The sequence below is a fragment of the Phodopus roborovskii genome, unplaced genomic scaffold, assembly GCF_943737965.1.
Source record: "Phodopus roborovskii unplaced genomic scaffold, PHOROB, whole genome shotgun sequence".
In the NCBI taxonomy this organism is placed as follows: Eukaryota; Metazoa; Chordata; class Mammalia; order Rodentia; family Cricetidae; genus Phodopus; species Phodopus roborovskii.
This window is the reverse complement of record NW_026126433.1, coordinates 32,986,383-33,003,723: the sequence shown is the minus strand read 5'-3', so window position 1 is coordinate 33,003,723 and position 17,341 is coordinate 32,986,383. Positions and strand designations below refer to the sequence as shown.

The 17,341-nt window shown below is 37.3% G+C and overlaps 1 protein-coding gene across 1 annotated transcript; it reads right to left on the bottom strand.

The window, feature by feature from the left end:
- Positions 1-5,191: 5,191 nt before the first annotated feature.
- Positions 5,192-14,978, bottom strand: Tnfsf18 (TNF superfamily member 18). The gene is made up of 3 exons (XM_051185725.1): positions 14,592-14,978; positions 8,007-8,040; positions 5,192-5,592 (listed from the first exon to the last, which is right to left on the bottom strand). The coding sequence occupies exons 1-3, from the start codon at positions 14,724-14,726 to the stop codon at positions 5,240-5,242; spliced, it is 522 nt and encodes a 173-aa protein (XP_051041682.1). The 5' UTR covers positions 14,727-14,978; the 3' UTR covers positions 5,192-5,239.
- Between the last annotated feature and the right edge of the window lie 2,363 nt (positions 14,979-17,341).

Below are 17,341 nucleotides of genomic sequence, written 5' to 3'. Positions count from 1 at the left end.
TAGCTAGAGAGTTAAGAGAAATAAAAATAAAAGAATCTAAGAGAGAACCATTTGATTGAATGTAATTCTACAGAACTTAGTATAACTCACTTAAGGGTTATATACATAACTCACTGTGATTTTTTTTTTTTTGCATTGACTTAGCTCTATCCACTTTACTGAATTCTTTTTCCCTACTAAAAAGAAATTTACCAATATTTCATAATATCTAGAAAAATGTTAGAGATAAGAGAGAACTAGAGAATTTCTAGGCTACAAAAAATGTTAGTAGATGTTATTTATACTCATATTTTCAATTTTAAGAGGAAATTTAATGATATTTTATGGGTAGATTAAGAGAATCAGAGCTGGATTTACTCTACTAAATTTAGATTTTACTTCTTATTGGTTGGGTGAATTTAGCCAAGCTACTGAACATCTTGTTCATTCAGGTCCTTCCAATTTTGTGTCCTTTGTTTGTTGATTTTTTTTAAAATAACCCACTGAGTAAATTATGTATTTCTCATATATTCATAGGTGTGTGGTCATCCACTGCAGCATGGTTCATCTACCAAGGACCATACCCTTAAGAAAAATTGATTCTCCCTCCCCAAGTAGTCATCAATAGTCAATACACAGATAATAAGGAGTCTGAGGCAGGCACTGCTAAACCCTGGACTTGACTATGAAATCCTTTCAGAGACCAGACAGTCAGCCAAGAAGCACAATACAAAGACAATGAGAGAAGATTACAAAGTTCTCTGTGTCTTTCACTCTAGGAAACTAAACCAACCCAATTCCCTGGAGCAGATGTGTCTGAATGAAAATGGTTTTTGAGACCTTAAGAGAGACATATATTATCTCTACAGTGGCCCTGGACTGTAAGAGAGCAGAATGGAAACTGTAATACTAAACCCTGAAGCTGAAGATTTCTGTACTAATGTGGTACCCAAGACACGAGAAAATTCCTTTAATCTTTTATACTTTGTCCAATGAATTTTCATTTTTCTGTTGCCAAGCATTTCCCATGATTTTAGGGGCATATGTACAAACTTCTCGTGTGGTTTTACAGACAATGCAAAGTTCCCCAATATTTCTGGATCTTGGACTCAACTGTTTTGAACTCCACATAGTTGTTGACTGGTGTCAGAAACCAGTAGGTTTAAATGGGATGAAGGAATTATTCTGTATCTTGATGCTTAGGACATTCAATGTACACATGGTACCATGTGCTTAATGTCAACTTTAAGGGGGAAAAAAACAAAAACAAACAAAAAACAGTATACCCCCCCCTTTCTTATTAGTTTGCAGCCAAGGTTTTTCAGCAGAGGGGGACAGTGGCCTGGCCCCCTTATTAGATGGTAGGGACATTTCATCTGACCTCTTTAAGCAGCCCCTTGGGGTTGCCTCAAGAGTGAGACCATCCGATGTTCTTTTTGTGGAGGACGATGTTCTTTTTGTGGAGGACGAGGGTTTGGAACATCAACCTCGATGCATGCAGGCCTGTTCCTCAGAAGGAGAAGGCCTTCTTGCAGTACCATCCAGGTCTGCACCACTGAAGCTGGCTGAAGCAGTAGAACACACAGATAAGAATGCTTCTCTATTCTTTAGGCATCAAGAAATTGAAATTATGTTAGCGTTGTGTTATATCTAACTTTATTGATTGATACTTGGTGTTTCTGATTTTTAATTTAGCTTTTGTTTGAGTGATTCTGTGATGATAGTTTGGAGCTCTTATGTCTATATTTATTATGAACCCCATATATGTCTTTTAAACTTTTAAGAGTAAATCCAGATGCTAAAGTAGGACTCTGGAAGTCAGCTTTAACTGGCACAATGTGATCTGGTATTAAAAAACTAGAGTGACAGCAAGATAATCCCTTCCTCTCCAACATGCAGGGATTACAAAGAGACTCTCCTGGGGCCTGCAGGGACTGGTGGCAGCATCAAAACTCTGTAGGTTGTACTACATGACACTGCCCACTAGTTTTTCAGAAAGGAAAGAGAGCACCAGAACTTTCCAAGCACAGGCCTAGTAAAAAGACTTAGGGTACTTCCTAGAGAGCTTTGCAATGAATTTCTTGAAATTGAGATTGAGATATACAAGGAAAGATTTAGTGCCTGTCCCCCACCAAAAAAAGCTAACTGTGGTGACTGTGGGCTATGATTAAACCCCACCCAGGAAATCTATTAAAAATAGAAAGGCCAACTGCTAATTAGAGAAGAAATCCTTTTGCATTGAGTTGTGACTACACACTCCTCTCTCCCAGGGGCAAAGCCTGTGTACTGTGAATAAATATGGGACTCACAAGAGAGTTAGGACCAATGAAGATGTAGGTTAATTCTGGGATGTATATCTGCATTCTTTCAGATCAGGGAGTGTGTCTGTTTCTACTTGGAGGAAACCTTCAAACTGCTGATTTATCAGTCATAGTTCTGCTTCTCCTATTTAATAAAAATGCACCCCCCCAGTGAAATTATCTCTTTGGGATATAACAAAAAGGCAAGCATTTCATCTCCTAGGTCTACAGATAACATTTCATCTAAGGAATTTGCTTTGTTAAAATAGTATATGAGGTTGCATCACTTTAGCACTAGCTGTTATCTTTAGAATCAGATGCTCACTCACAGTACTGTAATGCTTGTTACAGCTTAGGTGAGGGAAGTGGAAGGCAAAAGGCTATTAGTGTGAGTTGAGTCTCAGATGGGTGAGTCTTGGCAGGGTGGAGTAGTTGAGAAGGGTAGAAGTGGAAAAGTGGAACTGCCTGACTCATCAGGAATGGAGGCAGCTGAGGCCAACACTAACTGCACCCGGCTCTCACTTTTGCAAGTTCTAACACTTGCCAAGATGTGTCTGTATGGGCAAGGCTTTCTCTGATGTAAGTGACTTGAATATAACCCAAAAAACAAATCAATTGTAGTACAATTAAAAAATACACCTTTTATTGTAGTTTTAAAATACAGAAAAGGAACTGAGCATACATTGAAAGCAAAGGCTGAAATGTTAATTAGATGTTAAAATAGTACAAGAGGTTGCATCACTTTAGCATCAGATGCTGTATGTTGGTAGCTATCCCTTTGTCTGATGTATAGAAACCTCTTCTGGTTCCAAGAAATCGCAACTCTGTTGGGCCTTTGCTGGGTGTGTGGCAATATCATTTTGTATGCCTTGATTGTTCCAAGAATGAGGCAGGGACAGAATGACATTGGTAACTTTCAAAATAATAGCTCCATTGATAACATGCCTGCTATGTAAGCATAAGGACTAGAGTTCAGATTCCCAAAATCTATGTAACAGCCAGACATAGCAGACACACCAGTAACAAAAGACCTGTGGGTGGTGGGTAAAGCAGCAATAGGTAGACAGATCCTTAGAGCCAAATGGTGGGCCAGCCAAGCCAAATAAATGAGCTCCAGATTCAGTGAGAGACCATGTCTCAAAGACTAAGGTAAAGAGCAACTATGGGAGATACTCAGTGTGCCAGTGTGCCACCCACAAGCATATGCACAGGCTCTCCCACAACATATGTGCACATACCTATACAGTCACATACATCATACACACACACACACAAACACACACACCTTTTACACAGAATAGTGTCCTAGTGAACCAGTTTTCCAAAAGAAATACTTTTGGTTTGTAGTGTTTGTCAATCTCCATGGTATAAAAATTCCCAGACTGCACAATTCAAAAAATTAAACAATTGTTTTTTTTATAAAGTAGTGTTGTTAGCCCATGCCAGCACAGGGCTGCTTGCAACACAATAAATGTCAACACTAACAGGTTTCTATAAATATATATATGATATAATTTTAATTTCCTGAGAAGATATGCAGACACAAGAGTCTTTGTACTCTATAGCAATTCAGCAATATTCATTAAAAAATAAGAAGAAATGGCTTTGCCTACAATAAGTCTTTTTGTTATATACAATGAAAATATTTTAAATTATCCTTATATAAAACATAATTATAATATAGATTTTCACAAATACCCATAAATATTGTAAATTGTTTTAAAATCTTTTCAACAAGAACTTACAAGCTGGTTAAATTTAACAGAGTCCAAAGTTTGAACATGAATGTTCTTTGTTACTTGGAGAAGTCAGCCCGCTTAAATGAAATGGGCTCTTCCAACAGGGTCCTGACTTTTCTTGCTCCAGGCAAGAAGAAGACAATGTTTGCTAGCAAAGAAAGACTCTCTTGTAGCTTCATTCTGGCTACCATGGGGTAAAGGTGATGTATCCATTTTAAAGTTTTAAAATTTGTTCTGTTTTACAGATGTATAATGAGAAAGTAGAAATAGCAGTTTCAAATCAGAGACCAGGTGAATGGCAAAATCCCACTCAATTCATTGTGAATTTGAGCTGTCTATCCATTTTCTCATTGTTCAAATTATTTTTCTAAAAATATCTGCCCCATTAACATCATAGAGTTGGATGATATAGGAAAATTGATATATTTACCAGTTAGACAACACCAACTAAAAATTTGGAATCATTTCATAATATAGCTGAGAAATACCAATTTCTGGGGTTAAATCTGATAACTACTAGTACAAACTCTCATTTTACTGCTTGCAGTGTTTATGCACACATACATACAAAAACAATGGAGGTTTATGTGAAAGTTCAGAATGAACCTGCATCCTGAGCATGATGAAATCAAGAAAAATTCCCTTATCAATTTCATTCCATGCCATTTCCACCTCCATCCCAATAGGTTTCATAGTGTTCTCCATCCTCTAAAAATACCACATCTAAAGGAAGGTGTTGTTGGCATACCTTGGCCACCCCACCAGTCTGACAGCATTTCATTAGGAGGCTCTCAGAAGGTGAGAGTACGAAGAGATTAAGGTAAAGCAGTTCAAGGAGATTATAATGAAAAAAAAAGGCCCAACACCTTCTTTTTGCAAACCAAGTAAGAGTCCCATGGAAATAGGACCTCATTTTCCACCCAGGGATTCGAGGGTTAGAAAGAGAGACTTCAGAAGGATATTTTTGTCCTCTGCTATCTATACTTATTTTATCACTGATTATGAAAGTGTATTTCTAGACCATCAGGGATTTGGCCAATTCACTGAGTCTTCTTCAGGCAGATACGAGGGTCAAAATCTTAATGATGCCAAGAGGTTATGTTTGTGTTGATTTGTAAGCCACCACAAACTGCGTTCACTGCAAACAGTCAACCCCCTCCAACCTCCCCCCACCAGCATTGCTGGATACACTGAGAAAGATGATGAGACCAAACCAAATCTCTAGGAGCTGAATGAGAGATCTGGCATTAAAATGATGCCCCAATATGTATTATTTTTTTGAACATGGTTATCACAGTTGAACCTCAAATATATGGAATCTCCAGCATGCAGTTCATAAATCCCTCCAATAGTTAGGATTTGAAAGTCATTTGTTGCAGATTGTAAAACATTTCCTTCTTTAACTAGCTCTACTATAAAATCAGCAGAGTTTTGTATATTTCCTTTATCGACAGGAGTCACTTGGCCATAGATTAAATACACGCCATCCTGAAGTATCTCCAGCTTCCCGTCAGATGTCATATTTACACAAAGAGGTTCAGGAGATGTCATTTGCCACTTTGAAGGTGATAGTTCTATAAGAAATTGAAAAATGAATAGAAAAAATAAATCATTATTGTTTCATCCTCTACCTAGTTATAGTACATTCTTTACTACCTACAGGTGGATCCTTTACCTAGTCTATACTAGTTTTTTTCAGATCGTATTTTAAATATATTGTGAGATCCTTCATGGCTCTGTGCCTCTTCTCTGGTAGTATGAATGAAGAAGGGAGGGAGATGAGAGAGGAATCACACTGAAAGACTAGAATAAGGACTGCCCATTAATTCATACATCCCGTGTCTTTCTCATATGAACAGTATTTACTCTGTGGTGGTTTACCAATGACACGTTCCCTAACCAGTCTACACTCATCATTTCTCTCCTGTGACTCCCTTGCTTTCTACTGCTTTAACTTTCTTAATAGAAAGTATTAGCAAGAGGCATGTTATAAATTTGGCCATTTTTCTACTGTCTTACATCCACTTAAATATGACATCTTTGGTGCTAAGTATTCTCCATTTTTTTCCAACTGCTATATTCCTATCACCTAAGCAAGTTTCTAGAGTAAAAGTTCTAAACTTTTACTTTGATATGGAAGTCTTGCTATATTGCTATATTGCCCAAATTGATGAGTTCAAGAAATCCTCCCACCTTGGCATCAGTAAATATCTCTAAACTGGTTGACAGGTCTGTGTTTCTTAATTTGATGCTTTGTGTCTAAAATATGTTTCTTTATACCACTTTCAACCCCACAGACCATTATCTAGCTTTCTTCCAAATGCCTACTTGTACCTTGATGACTTTATAATTAGAAATAAATGCATTTAGTTAACTATCCCTAGTCTGATAATGCTATATGGAAGGTGGGTAATATATCCAAATTTAATCGTTCCTTTTCCTATATACTACACGTACATATTTCCCTAATGTTAGCAGTTTCATACGGCTATGTAACTTCAAGGCCCCAAGAGATGCTTTTACTGGTTCAAAGTTCTTGTTTGGCCTTTTCTCTAATTCTTGATAACTTTAGTTTTAGAGTACAAAGTCCTGAAAAAACTAACACTGACTTAAATTCTCATTCATACAGAAACAACTAGTAGAAGCCTTGGAGGTAGATGCTGGAGAAGGAAGGATTGACCATTAGAGAAAAAAAGCAAAGCCTTGCTGAATTGCCAGTGATCTCTATCTCTCCTTTAAAACAAGTGTTGTTTTAAAATGACGCCTTCGCATCATTTTTATCACATTAAGGAGAAATTTCAATGTATGTTATACTCCTTCCACTGGGCAAAAACAAAACACAAAATCAGGGACTCATTCAAAGAATGTCCTAACCTCTGAAAGCAAGGTATTTTGAAAAACTGGACCAAAAGATGGAAGAGTGAAAAACTGAATTATAGAAATTGTCTACTCACAAATGAAAATGTGTTTGTTTGGCCATATAAACAATCAAAATGTGTATGCTTGATATTTTGAATGTATTCTAAGGAATATTTTGAGACTCAATGTGATTGTTAGCTTTTCTTGTCAACTTGACATAGCCTAGAGTCACCCAGAAAGGGGGTCTAAGTGAGAACTATCTGTATTGAGTTGGTCTATAGGGATTGTCTTAATTAAGTTGATAGATGTGGAAAAATACAGCCCACTACAGTTGGTGCCATTCCCTAGGCAAGATGTTCTGAACTGTAAGAAAGTAGAGAAATGGAACTGAGTATAAGAAAGCAAGCAAGTATATATTTCATTTCTCTCTGCTTTTGACTATGAATGTGACTCGATGCTTCAAGCTCCTGCTGCTATGATTCCTGGGCAATTATAGACTATAATCTGCACTTGTAAGCTAAAATAAATCCTTTTCCTCCTAAGTTTATTCATGTTTTCATGTCATGGTATTTTATTGAAGCAACAGAAATGAAACTGAAACACTCAGCAACACTGTTTTTCACTATTTTCTGAGCAGCTATCGGGTGACTATAAAGGAAAGTGACTCAGAAGCAATGAGGAAGTGCCTGTTCCTCTCTCTAACTTTCCACTCCTCTTCTATGCACTTACTAATGGCAATAATGTTTCCTGTGTGCTCTAATAGGTATCAGAAATTTCTGAAATGTAAGAAATACTTTGAGAAAAATTGGTAAGACTCTGAAAGGTAACCTTAATAAAATACCAAACTAAAGGCTGATTACACAAGTTTTTCAGTGTGGTGTATACGTCTGCCAGGAGGGTCACCAGATATGGACTTGACAATTTGGTTCAGCTCTGGAAACCTCAGCTCTCACTAGGCTGGTGGCCAAGTAAAGAATGAGTGATCACACACACATACACACACACACACACACACACACACACGTGAAAGTTGGCAAAAGAATGTACAGGCTCTTGGGGCAGGGGGGCACTGGCAGCTGCCTTCTTGCATCAAAAACTAAGAAAAATGAAGGATGGGTTGGTTACTCACCGAACTTAACCATGCAGGGCTCTTTGACAGTTGGCTGTAGAAGGAAAAGAACTGGTCAGAATGACAGCACAGTTGCTACTTGCTTGCCTGAATTATTGAGAGCTTAAAGATTCTGAAGCAAACTACTTTTCAAAGCAAAACAAACAAACAAACAAAGCCCACCACACATAGACACCTGTCTTACTTCTTTGCTTCCCTCTATAGATGATTGGCTCTGTTCTCTGCATTTGACTTACAGTAGTGTTGACATTACAGTTTGGGGAAGAGAGGAAGGAGCAAGTGAGGTATGAATGCAAGAGAATGGGTGTAATTAGACACACTGGAATTTAGCTGTATAAGGAGACACAGAAAGGCATGGATAGAGTTATTGCAGTGTTATTTTAATTTTAAAAATGGTATCATTGAATGATAGATTTGATAACAAGAAGAAAGATAGCAGATCTCTTTGAGGTCTTTCATTGAGAGCTTTAGTATCTCATTCTGTTCATCTAACTTGAATCCACAAGGCAAGTATTGGAGCTGTGTTCTTTCCCTTTAGTTTACTTCAAACAGCAGTCTCTATGTCCCTATGGTGTCCCAAGATTACCTGGTGTATGAGGGAAGAAAATAATGAAACTTCTACTTATGTTTCTCTTTACTTAGAAACAACAATGAATTGACTCTAGAAATACTTAATGTTTATAAAATCACATGCCACCTATAAGAAGTGAGATGCCCTCAGAATCAGATACTACTGTTTCAAATGTGTGTAACATGCCACAGCTTACATGATGAAAGATAACATCAGTTATGGCTAATTTGCAAATACAGTCACTTAACTGCTATCAAATGCTTGAGAGTAAAATAAGGCATAACCATCAAAAATTTTGGTTCTCAAAATTCACTGGTTTCCTTGAAGCAATATGCTCAAACAGACTTTTATTTATTTGTTTATTTATTTATTTATTTATTTTAAAAAGCATGGAAAGTGATACATGTGCCTTTTAAAGGATCTGTCCAGCTATTGTGCTAGGAAAAACACTAAAGAGAATGAAAGGCAAAAGCAATTAAATCAGTTAAGCACAGGCTGGACTCATGTAAAAAGGAATGCACACTGCCTCTGACCAAGGTGCTGGAAGAGCAGGAAAGGGCCAACTGGTCTGACACAGTGATGCATGCCAGACATAATAGCACTTAGGAGGCAGGCTAAAACAGAAGGAGCATGAGTTTTAGGTCAAGCTAGGATATATTTCAGAGAAAGCAAGCAAGAAGTAACTGGTATTTCTGGCACAAATACTGGTGTGAACAATAGAAAGAAACAAAGATAACTTTAAGATTTGGAACGGCAGTCAATGGAAAAATAAAGTTAATTGCCAAGATGGGCAAGACTAGAGAAATAAAGAGAGGAATAATCATGAGTTTTGAATGTGTTAATATGTAGTGCTTATTAGATATCAAGTAGGCAGTTAGATATACAACGCTGAGGCTTGTTGCTTCCAGACATGACATTATATGTCAAGTCCAAGAGTGTATATAGAGATAAATACTGGCAACCTTTGGTATTTAAAGGTCAGACAATGAGGAAGAACTTTCTAAGGAAGATTGGTGAAAAAAAAAATGGAAGTGTGTGATGTTTGGGAACCAAGAGAAGAAAGTCTTCTGGAGAGATTGATCAGTTGGTTTCAAATGGTAGATCAAAAAAAGAAAAGAACAAGAACTGGATTTAGCTCAAGTTTCACTAGAAGGAATTTAAGATGATATGAGAAAGGAAAAATTTGGAAATTTGCTACACAGGAGTATAGTAAAAGTGAGAAGGACCTGGATAAGGATGAGAAGTCAAAGAGGTCCTTCTCTTTGTATTGGGTTCTGTCTTTGGCTTTATTTGTTCAAATATGAAGGAGATAGCAAGTTTGTTCTTGACATTTGATGGGGCTGGTCTAATCAAATGACAGAGGTAGTTCAGAAGAACTAGGCCCCGAACTGCAGCCATGCTCTGAGCAGGTGAGACATGAGAGAACTATTTCAGAGGTCGCTTTGGCAGGTACATGGATGATGCATCCATGCAGATGAAGAAAACACAGTTATATGGGCACAGATGCAGGCAAGTTGGAGAAATAGTCTTTCCTCTCTCCTACTGAGAGATTGGGAAATGGTTCCGGAAAGTCTAAAGAGGAGCCAAGAGTGTAAAGTATTTTAGTGAAGGAGAATAAATGCAATGGGGAAGTACAGACCATTTCCATAGCAGCAAGGAAACCCCACTTGAAGCTAGTGGCCCTGAACATATAAAGAAAGCATATTCAAAAGGCCTTGTGTTTTTCTCGGAGGAAGACCCAGTACACTTGGATTTAATTATTGCTGGAAGCTTTTGATTGCTGGGTTTTGACACTGGAGTGCAGTGATCAGAAAAAGAAGCAAGTGAGTGAATTTGTGTAAGGAAAGAGATATAATTAAAGACTTCGGAGGTTAGTTGTGTAATGGGAAAAATAAAGTCATGGATGGAATGAAATATTTTAATTTTAAAAAGCTGCCCCATCAAATGATAATGTTAATTGAGTGTCATGGCAATTAAGAGTATACAAAGATGCTGCAGTAAATTTTCATCTACTATTCTTTGTAAATTAAATTTCAATTGTCATAGTGAAAGTTATGAATCAAGATAAATTGGAATATAAACTTTAAATTGCTGTATTATAAAATGTTAAACTAAGCCGGGTGTTAGTAATGCACTCCTTTAGTCCCAGTACTCAGGAGGCAGAGGCAAGTAAATCTCTGTGAGTTCGAGGCCAGCTTGGTCTACAGAGCTAGTTCCAGGACAGGCTCCAAAACAATACCTGTCCCCCCCCAAAAAAAAAACAAAACAAACAAATAAATAAATAAATAAATAAATAAATAGTTAAACTAAAATTAAGACAACAAAGCAATATTACCAAATTACTGGGGCTTTAAGTTTGAGCCCCAGTATTACAAAAACAATTATTTTGTTAAGTTTGTATCATGTGTGAATACATTATAGAAAACATCTTAGTTAAAAACAAAATAGATTTAGACTGGAAGATCTGTATTAAACCTTTAGAGTAATGAGTTTCTATCTTGTGTGTCTATTTGTATGCATGGTATTGTACTGGCAAATGAGATACTATTGGACACACATCTGTTGGAAATTAGAATGAAAGAATTTAATGATAAGAAGGTACAATAGAAAATGGTGGAAGCCATGAATCTAAAAATTGTAAGTTACTGGATTTCCTGAAATCAGTTTTACTCTTGCAATTATTCATCCCATTTTGGTTTTTCTTATAAAAGATGTCCAAATTCAATTTAGCAGGGACTCCCATAACCCATTTCCTCATCCATTAACCATGGAATAATAGAAGACAGAGTTAACTGAGCCAGTTCTACATAGCTGTGCTGACTCTTGAGACTTCTCCAGACATTCTATCTGAACCTGCTTAGTAAAGATCAGCTATTTTTATCATGATGATGGTTATAATGAAGAATTAAATAAAACAGCTTAAGTACCTGTATCCGCAACATTATACTAATGTTGTAAGCAAGAGAGACAAATTGAATGTATAATTGTTGCCTCTCAAGAAGTATGTAATATAACTAAAAAATACATGGTCACATATGTGAAGCAAATTAAGTAGCCACCTAAATATAAATGGCATGAATTGTATTCCAGCTGTCACTGTGTATACAAGTACATAGAAAACCTAAATCCATAGACAATGAACTGACAGGGACAAACATCCAGAAAACCTATTGCAAGCTTCTTTACTATCTATTTGGAGTCTGAAAACACCACCGGTTTGTCTTTAACTATTGCCACAGGTGACAATCTAACTGGAAAATCATTAGTTTGGTTAAAAGACATGATCTCCTAATGAGGAAGGGATAGAGCCAGACAAACCGCACATGTTTTAACTGACCTTGCTGGTTTGTATTCAGTGTGACCTTCTAACTAACAAGAGTATGAATATTAATCACTACCACCTATCTAGAGCCTACCATGAATCAGGCACGTCAAGCACTTTACTGCCTCATTATTCCTTGAGGCAACTCTGTAAGAATTAGCATGTTCCTTCTGCAAATGAGGAAATGAGGACACAGAGATGAAGTCACCAGCCCAAGGCCACATGGCTGATAAGAGGCGAGGATGGGATCCAAAACCAGACTGTCTCATTCATCCCTACCATTCACAGAGGCAGTTTCTATTTATAATTCTGGTGATGTTATGAAAAAAGTTACACACAAGCCTCTCAGTTTACTTTAATTTTGCTTGCTTTTATTTAGAAGGGTCAGGTTCTCTTCTGACCTCACTTTGGCTTAAACCTAGATTACTTGGTTTGTCTTAAACTGGCCAAAACAGATTTTAGACTAACTCTAACCACCTCCATTTTGGAAACAAACTCTACTCTATTTGTTTGCAAGTATAGTTGTACAAATTCTATTTTCCCTTCTGGAATTCCATCTTTTATTTCACCGAAGAAAGGGACTTTCCTGAATAGTTGGATCCTTCAGAGGGAACTACTGTGAACTACTTTCATAGAGGAGTGGCCAAATTCCTTGAGCTGAGTCTAGACTATTAACTAGATGTCTTCCTTAAGAGAAAAAATAAATTCACCCAAGAAAATTTCTGTAGTTCTGAACTGAATCAAGCTTCCCATATTACTTTTAAGAATAACCATCTAGAAGGGGCTTTTATAAATGGAAATTTTGATGAAACAAAGGAGTGGAGAAAGAAAAAAAATAAGAACTTCTAGGCTCCTATGTATGAGAAGGTAGAAGTGACTGCCTCATATGACCCACCATCTGCCATCCACTCAGATCTCTCTCCTAGAGATATTTATTTGTAACTAGTAAAGAAATTGTAATACTCAAGTTAATATTTAAGGCCAGTGGCTTTTCCATAGTAACTAGGCTGCCAAGCATTCTGCAAGGAAAATAGACTCCAAAACCTTTTTTACTCTCCTAAGTTTGGAATATACTCACAGGTATGTTTAGAGGGGTAACCCTTCATTGAAAGGGGTGTGTCCTAATGAGGGGGTACTCTGTAATCAAAGCCCAAAACATCATGAATTAACTGAGTTTGATTGTGAAAAAAAGCTATCACTCAGAAAACAAATTTCCCTCCCCTGCACATCACATGCAGGAGTCCATGACACCTAGACTCAGAAACCAATGCTAGTCTAATTCTTCCTCCTTTTCAAAACTTCCAGCACTTGAGAATGTTGACAGCCCTTTCCCTTTTGCTCAACATTCATTGCTTTAGAAACTCCCTTCTTGGTTCCTTCTTTGGAAATGTAAAGCTGGGATTAGAACTCCCTCTGTAGTTACAGACTACAAAATAATGGGCTCCCATGTAAAACTTCAGCCAGTACATACTAACTAACCTAGTGTCTGCAACACACTACCTCCTTCTGTATCTTTCCTCAATGTCTTGTCAGTGTAGAACCACACCTTTAAACCATCACTGGATGGTCTTCTTAAAAAATCATACTCCAAGCCTTTCTTACACAGGTATACATCATTTTATTCTGCTCAAGGCTTAGATACTTTTAATGCAATGGGCTAACTCTTAAGTTTTTGCTTTTCAAGACATGGTTTCTCTGTGTATCCCTGACTGCTCTGGAACAGGAAGAAGAAGAAGAAGAAGAAGAAGAAGAAGAAGAAGAAGAAGAAGAAGAAGAAGAAGAAGAAGAAGAAGAAGAAGAAACCTTCTAGAAAGAACCTAACTTATATACATTCCCAGTGCAGATCCCATCTAGACCCAGAATTTAGACTGCAGTTCACTGGGAAATTCCTGATAACAATCAGGGGCTTCCCAAACAGACATGTGCTCCTCTTTTCTCCATGAAAACCTTCCCTGGTCACCCCAGCCCCAAGTCATTGTCCTCACTTTAGAATTCCTAAAACTACAACTACATGTCATATACAACTTAAGTAAGTTATTGAGCAATGTAATTATAGCTAACAGGATGCAAAGTAAAGGGATACATTCTCCTATCACCATATCCTAAATACTAGACCTAAAGTATTAGAATCAGAGCAATGAAACAACTTTCTCAAAGTGTGCAGTTGGTTATGGTGAAATTAACCTAGAGCCAGAGTCCAGAATTCCCTTTTTCTAGTTCAGCACCATTTCCCTCTTCAACATGCACTTGCTTCCTGTTGCTTCATTTTCTTCCACTATCTTTTTGTGTCTCTTCCCCCATGAAGACCTCAGCTCATCTGGAATCATGTGAGGGGAGCACCATGTTTCAGGTCTCTTTTTTTCTATCAAGAAGGTACCAGTGGGCTTTCAGGAAGGGAAAGAAAGCCCCACAGTCACCTTTTAAACTCTGTTTGAACATGAGGTAGTTCCACCAAGCTCAAGCCTATGGTGGACACTTAGTGTCCTCTGGTGTCTTTTGTCTCAAAACATTTAGATGAGTTTCAAGAGCCATGCCATTACAAGACTGAAATTTTTTACACTGTTTGTACCCTCAGATCTTTTTCTTCCCACTACCTCTAGCAATACTGAGTGGCAATGATAAAAATCAAACTAACAAATAAATAGCCTTTATATACTATAATCAGCACCTGTAGGTTCCTTTACTACCTTACCTTGAATGAAGCAAAGATCAGTGCACCCGTGGTGTAGAACAGCAGCAACAACAGAGGAACTATGCATAACAGCCATGGCTTCCTAAACCTCTGTGCCTCTCGAGGACTTGCCGGGCTCAAAGGCATTTCCTCCATGAGACTAGAACTCTTTCTCTGGAGGGATGAGAGCTCTGGAAAGCAGATATGCACAAGTGATGGGTGAACGATGCAATGTCATGTTTTATAGTAATTAGTCGTGGGTGTGGGAGGTGGAGTTTTCCTTTGGAACACTGTTGAGCACTGACAGTCATCATGGCACCTGGCCAAAAATACAAAAGGAATGGGAAGGCTTAGCGCCAACAGAAACACGGGAGGGAGGGGAAAGCCACTACGAAGGAACTTCAGAAGGGAAAACGTCTTTCCTGAAGAAGAGGAAGTACTGTGAGCATACACAGCCAGCCTCAGCTGCTGACAAACGCTCCGTGCATTCCAAATGATTTCCAATTAAGAAAAATTTTGTAAGAATAAATAAAACTTAAAAATAAAACTTAAAACTAAGTTTTATCATACTGAAGCTGTAATGCCTGGGTAAGATAGAGAGTTCAGGAGCAAAAGAAGCAAGGATACATGGTTTGAACAATATAGTTCTCATGGAGTCATCACATTGCATACTTCACATATGTACCATTTTATGCATAGACTACCTTGGTAGCAGTTTAAAAATATCAAATTAAAAGCTATAATCATAAAAAATAATTTTCTAGATTAAAAATTGTGCGTATTCTGAAATAGTCTTAAAAAAGAAAGAAAAGAAAAACTGCAGCTGGGGGCTGGAGAGATGGCTCAGCCACTAAGAGTACTTGCTACCCAGAAGCAATAGGGTGGCTCACAACCATCCATCACTCCAGTTCTAGGGGACCCAACCCCCTCTCTGACCTCCAAGTATACCAGACATACACATAATGCATATACATACATACATACATACATACATACATGAGCAAAATTCTCATACACATAAAATAAATCTAAAAATTTAAAAAGCAACCGCAAGTACATTACTAGAACTTAGTAAATGTTGGAAAATAAAACAATGGTCAAATTTCTCATACCTTGACAATGCTGGCATCAAATAGAAATCAAGTTATCCTTTAAAAGTTAATCCCAGCATTTGGGAGGCAGAAGCAGGTGGATCCCTTAGTTCAAGGCCAGCATGGTTTACAGAGTGAGTTCGAGGACAGCCAGGACTACTGCATAAAGAAACCCTGTCTTGAAAAGAACAAACAAACAAAACCAGGTTATTTCCTTGGCTTGCACTCTGTCCTTCACCCACAAATATAGATTTTTTTTAATTCTTATTTTATTCCCATGTAGCACAAAACTGAAGCCCCTTGTTCTCTGTACCTTAGCCTCCTAATCTGTTAGAAAAAAAATTATTGCCTGTCTTACAGAATGTCAGTATCATTAGCTAGAGACCTCATGGGCTTTTAATCTAGACACACCTGAGAACATTGCCCAGTACAGCTCACCCCTAACTTGCTATATGGCCATTAGTGGATTTCTCTGAGCCCAGAATTGTACTTCATAACAGTTTTGCAAGAGTAAAGTAAATGTACTAAGTTTAGCTTACAAAAGACATCCCATAAGAATTAGTATAGCTTGTCTCTGCCCTCTTTAGAAGTGTAGAGATAATCTCAATTATAAAATCCTAGAAAAGAGTGAATATTTATTATTTTTCATAGGAAATAATTCAACTGGTTAATTTAAATGAAAGTATTTTGGAGACAGTATCTTTTTAATCCAAAAAAAAAAAAAACAAAAAGGTCAAAGTTTTTTTTTTTTTTTAAACAGAAAGACATTTAATGTCCTCACTTATGAAAAAGGAAGCTAAAGCTACTAGAGTTTGGTGGTTCCTCAAACCACTAGTAGCTGATGAAATGGAAATCCTAATCCAGAAATCACAGAATTTTGTGACAAAGCAAGATCTGTCTTAGTGTCACTATTTTGGGCAGTCTTTCCTGCTGAGTTGTCAAACTTCAACTTGACCTTATTATATCTTAACCAATACACTACTTTTGAGGAAGGTGGTTATACCAGAATGATTCTTCAATACAACAGACATTTTTATGATTATGTTCTGATAAAACCATCCAGGGGTGAATGAGAAGCTGACTCTTGAGGAAGAATATTTCAATCTTGTACCCCTTGCCCTGTGTCACAAGTCCTTGAAATCCACTGAGAAGAAGAGCTCTTTCCTTCTTGTTTATCCATATGCTCATTTCTTGTCTCCTGTCCAAATGTTGGATAAACTTCTGCTTACTCACTTCAGTAGAGATGCGTTGGCCTGAGGAACAACTCCAAGTAAAATCCGTGTCCAGCTTCAGATAAAGGTTGGGCTTGGGTATATTCTTATTTTAGCTTTGTGACAGTATCTAAAGAAAATTGACACATTCCAGGGCATCTTTGCATTACACAGGACTCAGAAATGATGAAACTTCAAGTCAGCACAGGAGACCTTTGTGACATTTCAAGATTCACCAAAGAAAAATGAATACCTAACTTAATATTTGTCTTAACTTAGGGCCTCCTTAGGCTAGATAGTTGGAAATAGAATTACAAACAAAATTAAATCCAACTAGCAAATCTATTTTATTTTGTTTTGAAATGGTAATATAATTATATAATTTCTCCCTTCCCTTTCATCCATTCAACCCCTCCCATATATCCCTTCTTGCAAGAAGATTTGGAAGAATATTTAAATCACTGTCACC

Coding starts and splice junctions, on each gene's coding strand:
- Tnfsf18 (XM_051185725.1), bottom strand. CDS start 14,726: ATGGAGGAAATGCCTTTGAGCCCGGCAAGTCCTCGAGAGGCACAGAGG. Junction 8,041..14,591: donor TGATCTTTGCTTCATTCAAG/GTAAGGTAGTAA, acceptor TTCCTTCTACAG/CCAACTGTCAAAGAGCCCTG. Junction 5,593..8,006: donor GCCCTGCATGGTTAAGTTCG/GTGAGTAACCAA, acceptor AATTTCTTATAG/AACTATCACCTTCAAAGTGG.